Below are 14271 nucleotides of genomic sequence, written 5' to 3' on the forward strand. Positions count from 1 at the left end.
ATTGAATTTAGCCAGCTGATTATTGAGGTCCTCCTTTTTTCATTCTCCTTCAGATCATTTAACTGTCTATGGAACACTTCCTAATTCTTTTCTAGTATGTCTAATGTAGTATACATATTATTCCTGCAATTATTGGTCCTTTGTTGAGTTTCGGCAAGTTCTGCTATTTGCTTGGCCAGGGTTGCATAGTTTGTTTCTTCATTTTGGGGTTCTTATCTTACTGTCTCTTCTATGTTTTGATTAGAGACATCAATTGTGGGACTGGGCAACATAGCTGTATTTACTTGTATCTGATGTAAATACAGCAATTCCTTATTCACAATGTTTCAGAAAGCCTAGGGTGTGGGTCACTAGCCTGCTGGCTAAGGGTGGGGGGTAGCAGTGAGTGGCACAGCAATCACCCACAGAGTTCAGAAATGCTAGGGCAGAGACACTAGCCTGGGTCCCTGTTCAGGGGTGGGAGGGGGCAGCAGTGAGTCAGATGGCTATTGCATGCTGGTCTCAGATGTGCTGGGTGTTCCATGTGCTGGAACAGTGACTGGGCAGCCCAATCAGACATGAGGGTCCACAAGGCTGGGGGGAATTGCCATCGGCACATGTGGGGGTCGGTGGTCAAGTGCACATGTGGGGGTCTGCAAGGTTGGGTGGGAATGGTGATCGCACATGTGTGCTGGGGTTAGCAGGTCTGGGTGGGAATGGCAATCGCTTGCAGAGGTCAGCAAGGCTGGGCAAGACCAGGGATCTTATGCACGGATGTCAGCAAGGCTGGGTGGGAATGGTGACTGGGATGCTGATAGTGCCTGTGGAGTTCTGCCTGGTGGTAGGAAAGCCTAGGGCAGAGGACCTAGCCTCCTAGCTTGGGTCCATTTGGCCTGCAGCTAGTGCAGGAGGGTCCACCTATTGGGAATGTGGTTAGGATGGCTGCTAGAGGGGATTGGGGAACCTGAGAGTGTGGGAATCAATGGATTATCCCTTTTGCTTCTCTACATGCTCCCACTGGATGCCTACTAGAATCGGCAAACCTCTAAACAAAAAGTATCCCCCATGACCCTTAAGGGTCTTTCTTTTTCTTCCCAGTGAGGTGAGGCAAGGTTAGGCAGATGCCCATCTTGATCAGAAGTCCCTGGATCTAGTTTTTAATGTAGTTATCTTATCTGTATTTCTTTGTTTGTGAGCTGAGACCATTTACATTTAAGCTATTGTTAAATGATGTTTAGTAATTCCTTTAGGTTTATTGGATGTTCCTCTAGTTTGTTGAATTGTGGTTTGGTTTTTTATTTCTCCCCTAGTAGTATTAGAAGCTTACTGGATATTGCATTGGACATGATAGATTCCTCTTTAGCTGTCTTTTGTTCATTTATTTATTTTTTTCACAAAACATATTCTGTTGGGGTTAGAAAGATGGCTCAGAAATTAAGGCACTTGCCTTCAAAGCCTAAGGATCCAGATTTGAATCCCCAGTACTCACATAAAGTCAGGTGGGCAAGGTGGTGCATGCATCTGGAGTTCGTTTGCTATGTCTATAGGCCCTGGTGCACCTGTTATCTTTCTATCTGCCTCTATGTTATCTAACTGACTTACTAACTAACTAACTAACTAAAGTTTAAAAAGTGGGATCCTTTTATGCACTTTTGAGATGGAGACTTTCTTTTATTCCTCTGTTGTGTTTGTGTATAGAGTATTCTTTTAAGTAGCTTCTCTAATGCTCACTTCTTTGCTATGAAATGCCTTACTTTGTGCTTTTATCTTTACTTCTCTGTCAACTTTGAAATATAGCTTTCCTGGATGTGGTGATGCTGGTTGGAAGTTATTTACTTTCAGGGCTTGGAGTATATAATGCTTTCTTTTTTAAAGTTTTATTTATTTATTTGAGAGAGTGAGTGAGAGAGATATATATAGAGAGAATTGGAGTACCAGGGCCTCTAGCCACTTCAAGGAAACTCCAGACACATACACCACCTTGTCCATTTGCCTTACGTGGGTCCTGGGGAGTAGAACCTGGGTCCTTTGGCTTTGCAGGCAAATGCCTTAACCACTAAGCCATCCCTCCAGATCTGTAATGTTTTCTTGACTTTTGGGGTTTATGATACAAGATCAGTTGTTATTCTGAAGTATGATTTTGATAGGTGAGTTGGCATTTCCCTCTAGAGCTTTTAGTATTATTTGCTTTCTATGTTTGGCAACTTGACTGTGATATATTGTAGAGAGATTCTTTCTGGTAATGTCCTTTTGGAGTTATCAGTAGCTTTTGCATTTGGATTCCCTTTCTCTAGATTTGGGAAATTTTCTTCTATAATTTCAGCTAATGAATTTTCTATGCAATTAGATTTTAATCTCAGTTCCTTGTTTTAACCTGTAGATTCTTATAGTTTATTTTTTATCATAATTCACAAACAGGATAACACACACACATTGAAGAAGAGTCTACTATGTACCTCCGGCTGGCCTGGAACTGACTATGTAGAGCAGGATGCCCTTGATTCTGACTCTGCCTTCCAAGTTCTGGGATTACAGGTTGTGCCACTATGCCTAGCTTAGTTCATTCTCTTTATTGTATTTATTGGGCTGGGCTGGTTATATTACCCTCTGGGAACATCCCAGTTTGTACTGTACCCTTCATATGGGTAATGTTCTAGCTGGTGGATGTGTTCCATTTGTGGTGTATGCACTACACACAACCATAGCACTGAGATTTGTATAGGCAAAGGACCTGTCTTTGTACATTTTAAAGCCTCCTAAATATTATTCACCCTGCTCAAGGTACATAGCTACAAGTGTTAAGCAGACGACTGGGGCTTCAAGATTTTCTGTCTCTACAACAGTGAGTGGTATGTGGTGATTCCAGAAGATGAGCCACCCGTTGAGCTTAGGTCAGCATATCAAACTCCAGAGCCCATTTCCTAGATACTGTGACTAGAGCTCCTGTGGTGATGATTCAGGTGTCCCCCATAAACTTAGGTGTGTTGAATGCTAGGTTCCCAGCTAATGGAGTTCTGGGAATTCACACCTCCTAGAGGCAGTATATTGGTGTGTGTGGGCTTATAGGTGGTATAGCCAGTTTCCCCATGCCAGGGTTTGGCACACTGTCCTGTTGCTATTGTCCACCTTATGTTGGCTAGGGGGTGATGTCCACTGTCTGCTCATAACATCATTTCCCCCTGTCATCATGGAGCTTCCTTTTGAGCCTCCAAGCTGAAATAAACCCCCTTCTCCCCCAAAAGCTGCTCTTGGTCATGTGATTTCTGCCAGCAATGTGAACCTGACTCCAACAGCCACCAATTTATGTAGGATGTTCTTTCCTTCTAAACCTAACTGAAACATTAATAGATTAAAAATATGACTGTATGACTTATAGCTAAAACTTCTCAATAGCTTGGTAGATTTTTGGTACATGTTTTTCTACCAGAAACCAAATAATGAAATACTTATTTGGGATATATGGTATTACCTTTGTATAATTTTTTTAACTTAACCTATTTATAAAGAGAACTATATCCATATGCATTTGTCTTAAATAAACTTAAAATATTTCTAGGCTTCTTTTTATATTTGCTATTTTGTACATTTTAGAAAAATAACTTGAATTGTTTAATTAACTTATTTGAAACCATATTTCTTGGATGAACATATTGAGTACATAGTAGAGCCAGTTAAGATGTAGCTTATCATTCTTTTGCCCTATATGAGCTGAATACTGATCATCTGTCAGCTATTCTTTCATGCTGTAGAAATGCACAAAAACCAAATAACAAAACCTCTGTCCTTTATGTACTTACAGGATAGGTGAAAACAATATTTAAATAATAGTATATGATAAGGTTAAAATGGCAAGAAAGTGACAGGAATTATTTTGGGAAGGTAATGCAAATTTTAGATTTGAAAGCCTGGAAATGAATCATTTAGAAGGGATGCATTGTAATGTTGTGTTTGATTCACAGAGCTGTCTAGAACATTATAAGCAGACAAAAAGAAAAGAATGTATCAAGCCATTGTCTTTATGCACACATATGGCTGATCTGCTTGAGGAAGAGACCCAGGGGAGAGTGGGAGGGAAGAGTAGCTCAAAGATGATGTTGCTTCAGTTTCTGGGATTGTCGTGAGCACTCTCAAAGATGATTGGTTGAGAGGATTCCGCCGGCGAAGGCCAATGATACTCAGACACTGGTATACTTGCAAAGGAGTTTACTGGGATGAAAGTCATGCACAAGCAAGTCCAAATGATCACAAATAATATTATAGCTAAAATAATATATAACCAAGGTATATTCATCGCTACATTACTAACACAAGAATATTTTTAACGAGTCTAACATGTATATGGCCTGACAACGCGAGGTTTGAGTTGCGACGTTTTACGACCTGACCAACATGAGGTTCGAGTTGCGACGTTTTATGACCTGACCAACACGAGGTTCGAGTTGCGACGTTTTATGACCTGACCAATGCGAGGTTCGAGTTGCGACGTTTTACGACCTGACCAACGTGAGGTTCGAGCTGCGACGTTTTACTTTCAGTTTGCTGCACTCCAAGCCGAGTCTTGGTCCGCTGGTGTAAGCTAGTGCTCTGGCTTACGGATGATCATTTGGACAGAGTGTCGGGTTGATGAATTCGGATCGGTGATGTGTCTCGCGGGGGTCTCAGTCAGGACTGCTGAGTAACCTTTCAGTCAGTCATAGTGTCGGGGAGACTGAGACAATGGTTGCTGAGCAGCTGGGGTTTTTATACCTTCCAATACTTATCTAATAGTTTCACACACACATCTGCTAATCTCTACTACATCACTGCACACAGTTAGTCTTAGTTTTGCTTACAAGCTTTGACTTTGCATTTTTTACTCTCACAACAAACTTGTTTATCCTAAACTGGCCCTGGACCATATGCTGGTCCTTGCATGCTCATAACAGGGATGAACTTCCAAACCAGGCACAGTTATGGAGGAAGGGTTTTTTGAAGCTTACAGATAAAGGGGAGGTTCCATAACGGCAGAAGAAGCTGGCCCACTTTCATAGGTCCACACAGAGAGAGAAAACTAAAGGGTACCAGCACCATAAGCAAGCATTAATCAGGAGCCCCAGGCAAAGCTCAAGCACTTTGCATATCTTTAGATTGGAATTCCCCCAAACACACCTTAGGGCTAAACCCTAGGATCTGCCCACAGTGGGAAATCCTCTAGTCAGATGGCTGGTGTAGCAGACAGATTCAGGTTTGCTGAGATAAACTTCCAGACCAGACACAGTTATGGAGGAAGGGATTTATTGAATCTTATAGATCCAGGGGAAGTTCCAAAATGGCAGAAGAAGTTGGCATGCCTTCACAGGCCCAAGCAGAGAGAGAGAGAAGCACAAGCCTAAAAGCCAAAAACACACCTCAGGAACTCCTGCTAGGGACACTTTGCATATCTTTAGATTGAAATCTGAAACCCACCACCACACCTTAAGATCCACCCAGTGACACTGCCTCTAGCCAGTGAAGGACTCAGGAACCAGATGGATGCCATGACAGGCTTCAAAGTCCTCAGTAGGCCTAAGTTTCTGTTTCCCAGCAAGGTCTAAGTTTTTATTTTCCAGTAAGGGTGGGCTTAACAGTTACTGGAAACTGATTATGCCATACATTCCTGAAGTCATAAGATAAGTTCAATTCCCCTAGCTACAGCCCACCGACTTTGCCTTAAGGGTAGGCTTAACAGTTAAACTGATTATGCCATACATTATGCCATACATTCCTCAAGTCATGAGACATTCCCATAGTCATAGATGAGCTCAATTCCCCTATCTCCAACCTGCCAACTTTGCCCGCCAAAATCCTAAACCAACCAGAAGAGTATACTGTTTAAATCAACCAATCATGTATCATCCCCTTCTTCTATGTTCAAATCCCTATAAAAACCCTACCCTCCCACTACTCAGGGCTCTTGCATGGATCCACTGTGTTGATGAAGTCAAGAGACTGAGCTTAAGCCCGAATTAAAGCTCCTTGCCCTTGCATACATGTTTGGTTCTCCATGGTGGTCACTGGGGGTGCTGAGAACTGGGCATAACAGCCAGGTAGCTGTAGATACAAACTACAAAAAAAAAAAAACAAAAAAACAAAAACAAAAAAACTCCTGTATATGTTGGGGGCCATCTATTCAAACCACCACAGCTGGAGATCTAAATTACCAGCTTTAATAAACTCTTGAATGTATTGGGGAACATCTATTCAAACTACCATATTCTACCCCTGGCCCCCAATAGAGTCTTAACCATCTCATGTTGTAAATTGTACTCAGTCTAACTTCAAAGGTCCCATGATCTTTGCCAATTTAAGGAAGTTTTTTTTTTAAGTTAAAAAAATTTTTTTTGTTGTTTATTTTATTTATTTATTTGAGAGCAACAGACTGAGAGAGAGAAAGAGGCACAGAGAGAGAAAGGGGCAGAGAGAGAGAGAGAATGGGCATGCCAAAGTCCCAAGTCTCATCTGAGAGTTACGATAGTCTCTTAGCTATAAGTCCTGTAAAATCAAAACAAGTTATATACTCTCATCATATAAAGGCACAGACTAAAAATTTTCAACTTCTTTAAGGCATATCAAAGAAAAACTGGAATAATGCAAATTCAATAACCATTAAGCAAACATTAAACTTCTGCAGTCCCAGTCCGTTATCATAACCAGTGACTGACAGTCTCTAGATTTTCCAATTCTGCCCCTCTAGCTGGGCTGAATAGCCAGGGAAAGTTTCTACCCCCAGCCAACAGCACTATGTGGTAGCCCTTGCACAGTCCACAATCCATCTTCCAATGCCTCCATTGGTCTATCAGGGTCATCTGATTCTGCCGATATCCACATCTCAGTAGCAGCTCCTAGAACCGTGTGTACTTCATGAAGAATTCCATGCATTTTTCATGCTTCTGAACCTAATACCAGGTTTGCAGGACATAGCCATATTCTTAATTCAAGGAGGAAATAAATCATGACCTTGAACAGCAGGTTCCTTCTTTTCAGATCTCCTTTCAAAAGAATGCATTCCTACCATTCAATCTTTTTGGGGTGAAATCACCTCAGGCATCATTTCTATTGTTCATTGAAACAAAATACTTGAACCATCTTCCTTCGAAATGCTAATGTATTTGAAAAAAGCAGCTTCAGTAGCCTAAAGCCAGTCTTAGTGCCAGTAAATTTTAAACTTGTTTGAATTTTCCCAATTTTAATTCTTAAAATTTCTCAGTCCTATATCTTTAGCCCAGTGTTAAGTCAGGACAAAATGAAGTCACTGAGGACAGCAGGAGGGTGACAGAGATATAATGAAGTGGGTCATCCACATTCCTCAGGGAACTGCCCAGCCATTATCCCTTCTTTGCCTAACAATACTACAGTGCTAGGTTTCCTGCCTCCTTATCTCCCACCTAGGCACTGTTCTGGTCTCAAACCCTAGCTATTTCCCTTCTTCACATTCTCCCAACTGAAGAACTCTATAGAGCCCACTATCTGTAATCTCAAAGTTGGCTGTGCTCTGCTCTTGATAGTCAGTCCTGGCAGCTCATGTTTTTCCTGAATGAAAGCTTTCATCTTTGCCTCAGAGTGGTCTCCATAGTCTTGCTCAATCCTGAATCTTACACCAAGTACATCAGTCCATTACAAATTCAACCTTGATCATTTCTCTGGGCATTGGCATCAGAATGCTGCTATCCCTTATGGCAGTAATATATTGTTTCAACAAAGTTTTCTGCCATTTTCCCTTCTCTTTAGAAAGTTCATAAGCCAAACCTCCAAATTCAATTCTCTCTGTACTTATGATTTTCAAACCCTCATGAAAATATTCCACAATACTTTGCTTACCACTCCAGAAGGCATTTTCATTTTCAAGCACCAAGTTCCCCATTCTTCCAGCATGTAGGTCCCAAAAGACCAAAATCCACATGCGTCAGATTCATCTTAGCAAGCTACCTCACTCATTTCCAATTTGTAGTATACAGCTTCATGATGCTGGGATGAACTTCTAGATAAGACACAGTTTATAGGACAAAAGGTTTTATTGAAGCTTACAGATAGAGGGAAATTTCCATGATGGCAGAAGATACTGCCCCACTTTCACAGGTCCATGCAAAGAGAGAAAAACAGCCACCACCAGCACCATAAGCAAGTACATATCAGGAACCCCAAGCAGATCTCAATCATTGTGTATATCTTTGGATGGCATTCCCAAACACACCTTAAGGGCTGGACCCTAGGATTTACCTAAATTGACACCTACCCCAGTCAGGTGGCTGGAGATCTAAATTACAAACTTTAGTAAACTTCTGAATGTACTGGAAGACATCCATTCAAACTAACACAGTGACTAAGGGTAGAATTCAGGTATTATTAAAGGCTTTGATGAAAATGAATGGTTTGAACGACATTGGGTGGACATATAAAGGGAAGTATGAAATATGATACAATCTGGATGGGACTTCTGTCTGGCTACTATGTTATCAAACTGAAGATAGACAGGTGAAAGCAAGGGGTCAGAGGACCTTCACAGTAATTCAAGTAAAAGATGGTTTTGGCTTGAGTAAGAGTGGCAGTTGTGGAGGTGCAGAGAATTATTGGTTGGATTTGGATATGTGAAGACAAGTGACAGGATGTGCTGACAGAACTTCATACATCCAATTTATAAGCCAAATATTCACTTACCAAACCAAGGAGTAATTTGTTTTTAGCTGTGGAAAATCAGCTGAGGGATATATGGAACAAGGTATTAATCTAAATTTTTTCTATTATTAAATGTACTATATCGAGGTAATTAAACTAATGATAAAACTGATGTATACATACATAGATAGATATAACTTTTTACTAAGAATATATATATATATATATATATATATATATATATACACACACACATATATATATATTCTTAGTATATATATATGTCTTATACTAAGATAATAAAGCACACAGTCCTAGGATTTATATGACAAATCTATTGCAAAGTATACACTTAAAAGCTCAATGTCTTACATCTAGTGTTTTGGGTAAAATAATAGAATGCTTATAGACTACTTGTTGGAAATGAGCAGGCTACTGATTAATGGACATTTGAAAAGACAAGATTTGTTACTGCTGGTGGGACTGAGCCTAGCATCACATGCTAAAACAGGTACTCTACTACTGAGTTCCACTTATAACTACACAATTCATTGTTTAAAGGAAAAACTAATTATGCTTCTAAATGGAAGAACAAAAGGAGTTATTTTCCCTTCATATTAATATTTATTAAGAGCTTGTCAATTTTTTCTTCATCTTTATCAGTAGAGGGCAGCAAAGCTTCAGGTAGTGTGTGTTAAGGTTCAAGGGAAGCTTTGCTATGGCGTTACTTTCTTTTTTTTTCTTCGTAAGAAGTTTGTTCCAGCTTGCCTTTTTATAACATACCTTACTATTATCATTTAGTAATTTGCTTAAAAACTCTGTAACTTTCGTTCAGATATTTAGCCATTCTAGCTGCTAATATTCTAGATCTTTCCTAAATAAGAGCATTTCTTTCTTTCTGTAATTTAGGGAGTACCAGGGCCTGGAAAATATGACATTCAAAGTCAATTTCAGAAGACTGGAAGCACAACAATGAATGTAAATGATGGATCTCCTGCTTTTCTTTCTCAGTGCGAGGTAATAGTCTGTCTCTAGCTACTTTCATATAGATGCTATAACAGGCATAATCTGAAGCAAGTAATAAATCCAAATGCATTTAAGAAGATGGTAAAAGGAAAAGCAGTATTCAAGCAAATTAGAAATAGATTTAGTATAGGCCAAACATTGTCAAAAATGTGGGCAAAATAATGTTAAATAAGACTGTAATACCAATGATAATACATAAATGGATATTGCAATTGGGACCACCTATTGAACATTTACTATGAAGCAAATTTCATATGTGAACACTTAGTTCAGGTGATCAGAAATGCAAAGTTTGATTTTTAAAATAATTGGCTAATGAATATGTAAATGTTATTTGTGTAACCCATGTGGAAATTTTTATCTTTTGAAGAAGATTCTAAAGTGTTCCCTGGAACCAGGCCATAAGTAATAACTCCCTCTTGCAAATTTGTCCACATGTCCTGTGAACAGCTATAATTATTTCATTTAACTTAGGAAAGTGATTAACTTTCAGGTGACTACAGACAACTCCTTTGATTCCATTATATTTAAGAGACATTTCCTTGGAGACAGGTAGGTAAGTTATAGATATGTTTTGTAGATATAATTAAGATTACTTTTTAATGGGTTAGATGTAGTGAGGGATTAAGAAGAATCAAGAATGAATACTAGTACACCTTAATGACACTTAAGGCACTATACAAGATGGTTATGGGAGGGAAAAGTAAGAGAGAGAGAGAAAAAGAGAGAGACAGTATGTTTGTTTGTCTGTCTGTCTGTGTCCTTGATTTGTCAAATTGAAGTTTTATAGCTTATACTCTTAGTTTTAATGCTTTTGCTTTTCATCTGATGTGTGATCCTAATTTTATATCACTTAACACTAATTACTTTAATTATAGATTTAGAGATGGAAAGGAAAATGTCAATTTTGTTTATGGGACTGGTAGAAAAAGGAGTAATAGTCTTTAGGTGAAGGATATGCAGGAGTTAAGTCCAAACTTGATTGCCTGATAGAGGCAATGTGTTTGGCTGAATATGAACAGGTAACTAAGCAAGATAGAAAAAGAATATAACAAGGTAGTCATAGAGTCAAGAATTTCTGTTTAACAGGAATAAATAAAGATATATTTATGGACAATTTAGTTATCAGTTTCAGCATTTGTCTGGTATTTCAACTAAAAGCAGCGAAACCCTTATGTCTTCAAGTATTATTTTTTAAGATATAGTGTTTTCTTTATAACAATGGTTTTAAACTCTGATGCACATTAAAAATATCCTGGGCAATTTTAATACATATGCATATCCAGGAGTCAACCTGCCCTTCTAGTGTTCCTCTCAAAGATTGATTCAGTTAGTTAGGATAAAATCTAGGAACAGTAATTTTTTAACTCAAGTGACACAGATAGGGTGTAAAATGATCATTTCTTAGACAACATACTTGGCATTAGTTATATAAGACAGTAAACATTTAAAAGAATTCAGAGTTCTTTCTAGAACTTCCAATAATAATTTTTGGTAGCATTCATATTTACCTGTTTTATAAAATGAAAAAGTGGATATTTCACATATATATTTTGTATAAGAAAGAAGGGTGATCTGAAAAGGTACACATGTCTACTTGTTTTTATAAAAACACTAAAATAGCAAACAAGAGAGCAATGATGTTTGTTTCTTGCAAGGAATGGTGAGGAAGTGGGAGGGAGCACAAGCACATTGCAGCACCTGGACCAGCCTCCAAGAGTCGGTGATAGTTGGTAGTTTTCAGGAGACTTGCAAAGTGGTTGATGCTATGTTGATGGTACGATATTAACTAATGTGGATGAATTTACACCATGGAAAAAAAGTCAAATATTGACATCTCACCTCGTGGCACAGGTTTCATAGAGTTAAAGGAAAATAGGAGATAGCGACATTTCTTGGCCTTTAAAAGTTCATGTTATGTCTTTTGGAAGCATGTCAGTATTTTATATATTCAAAAAAATTTAAAAAGTAAGAATGAAAGGGGTGAAAATTATAAAAACTTCTAAAGTTGAAAGTAAATGGAAATAAATGTGAATTCATATTCCAAATGAACTTTAACCGTACCATAAAGAATAAGCCAAGTAACTACATTATTGGGCTGCATTAATCTTGGATAGGGTTAGGGGTGGAGATATGCATGGATACACACACACACATATATATTTATAACTACACACATATATATGTATACATATGTATACACATATATATTATAATATATAACATATATTATATATTCATTCAAATTTCATGAATATATATAATATATATTATATTAACATATAATATATTAATAATCTATAATAATATGATAATATATATAATATATATATATATTCATGAAATTTGCACCTATTTGTCACTCATAAGTCCACATGGGCACTAGAGAGAAAACTAAGTATATAGATTACAGATGGGTATGCAGGCAGATAGGTATATGATAGATAGAGAGACAGATTGATTGACATACAATGAAGGAAATAATTGTAGAAGGGAAAACTCTTGGTTATAAGTAGAATGCTGAGTAATTGTTAGATTTGATAAAAATTAAATAGTGAGCATCAGAGGATATCATGTTCCTCCAAACAAGATGCCATTGAGGATGCCAAAATATCATGTATTTAGTACTCTGTCCAGGAATAATTAACTTGGTTATAATTATGGGGAATTATTAAATTCCAAAATGGGAAGGTTCTAGTATACAAAAGATTTGATATTCATTTAAACTATAAGAGCTTACTAGGAAACTATGGAATTCATCCTACATTAAAGATACATGATGATTAAAAGCAGGAGCTGATCTGATACTAGATTATGTATTGGAAGGGAAAAATGTAATGGAAACATGAGACCTACTCATAAGTTTAGAATATGAATAATAGATCAAAGTAGTAGATCACTGATAAAATTATTGAACTTCATAACTGTACAGCAGATACATAAGAAAATATTCCAGATTTTTTATTAATATGTACTGAAATATTTATGGGTAAAGAACCACTCCATATAGAACTTTTCATGCAATATATTTATGTATACATATATACATATATCCATAATGTATATGTATGTGCATTAATATAGTGAAACACTGGGATAGAATCGGTAAACAAATGAGGTAATATTAATAGGTGAATTTGGCAAAGATTATCAATTATTTTCTATATTGCCTTTATTTGTGCAATTTTCTGTAAATTCATAATTATTTTAAATAAAAGTTAAGAAATTGTATAAGCCTGAATTTCATAAAAGTTCACAGTTATACAGATAGGTACATGTGTTTTTAATGTTAATAAGTTTATAAGTTAAATTACATTTAAAATCACTTGATTGGCTGGAGAGTTGGCTTAGTGCTTAAAGCATTTGCCTGAAAAGCCAAAGGACCTCAGCCTGATTCCCCAGGACTCATGTAAGCCAATGTACAAGGTGGCACATGGGTCTGGAGGTCATTTGGAGGCACTGGCTTGCCCATTCTCTCTCTCTTTCTCTCTGTCAAATAAATAAATACAAATAAAATATTTAAAAGTCACTTTAATCTAAGATTTACTTTTTAAAAGATATTTAATGATATTATGTAATTAATGGAATGCATATATTGATGGACATTATTAATGCAATGTAAATTAAGTACATTAAAATCATAAATCGTCATATCTCATATAGTTGTACATTAAATGCAGACTATGTTAAATGTGAAACTTGTCCATCTACTACCATATAGAAACTCAGGTTTAGACTACTTCTTACTAAAAGAATTCAGATGCATACTATATTACTATATTAGTATATAGGTGATTTTACTCAAAGCTGTATGCTTCATTTTTGGTGGCCTCAAGATTTCAGCTCATCTATATTTTCGTCACTCCATCAAGATATAAAGTCTAGACGTTATATTTCTCAGAAAGCAACTTTTAACTCTTAAAACACCAAAACATACTACAGTTTCTCACTGGCATGTGTTCCTGGTCCTCACTAGAGATTTGTACCTGCAAAATCAATCACTCCAGCTCCTGGCACATATAATGAAACTCGGACTGCTTTCAAGTACTGGAAGAAAACTTCAGGACTGAAAAATGCCTCTTTTGGTCAAAGTACTCCTCGGTTCATGCAGGACTCCAGGGCAGAGGAAATGCCAGGCTAGTGATTAATTCTTGTATTTTTACTTTTTAGATTTGTTATTCTACATATTATCCTAACAGGATGTCTGCATCAGAGTTTGTTTTGTCAATGTGGTATTTGGAGGTATCATTTTAAATCACTATTTTTGCATGTATATGTATATGTATATGTATATGTATATGTATATGTATATGTATATGTATATGTATATGATGTGTGTATGTGTTCATACATGTAGGTATATATGTATGTATGTGTGTTCATGGAGGCCAGAAGTTAAGTTCAAGTGTCTTACTGAACATTAAACAGGAATAAGCAAATACAAAGCAAGTCTTAGTAAGATTTTAATTTTGACCTCTCAAACATCTGAACTGTAATTTTCTTTCTTTTTAAATTTTAGTTATTTATTTGAGAGACAGAAAGAGAGAGAAGGGGAGACAAAGAGGCAGATAGGGATAGTGGCCTCCAGCCATTGCAAACAAACTCCAGATGCATGTGCCCCCTTCTGCAACTGGC

The 14271-nt window shown here is 37.3% G+C and overlaps 1 protein-coding gene across 1 annotated transcript in view; it reads left to right on the forward strand.

Moving 5' to 3' along the window:
- Positions 1 to 14271, forward strand: part of Stpg2 (sperm tail PG-rich repeat containing 2) — a 447430-nt gene that overhangs the window by 188193 nt on the left and 244966 nt on the right. Inside the window, exons 7-8 of the mRNA XM_004661543.2 lie at positions 9520 to 9627; positions 13613 to 13772. Of these exons, the coding sequence (XP_004661600.2) occupies positions 9520 to 9627; positions 13613 to 13772 (268 nt within the window). The remainder of the gene's footprint in view (positions 1 to 9519; positions 9628 to 13612; positions 13773 to 14271) is intronic.

This window comes from Jaculus jaculus, chromosome 2 (assembly GCF_020740685.1).
Source record: "Jaculus jaculus isolate mJacJac1 chromosome 2, mJacJac1.mat.Y.cur, whole genome shotgun sequence".
Classification (NCBI taxonomy): domain Eukaryota; kingdom Metazoa; phylum Chordata; class Mammalia; order Rodentia; family Dipodidae; genus Jaculus; species Jaculus jaculus.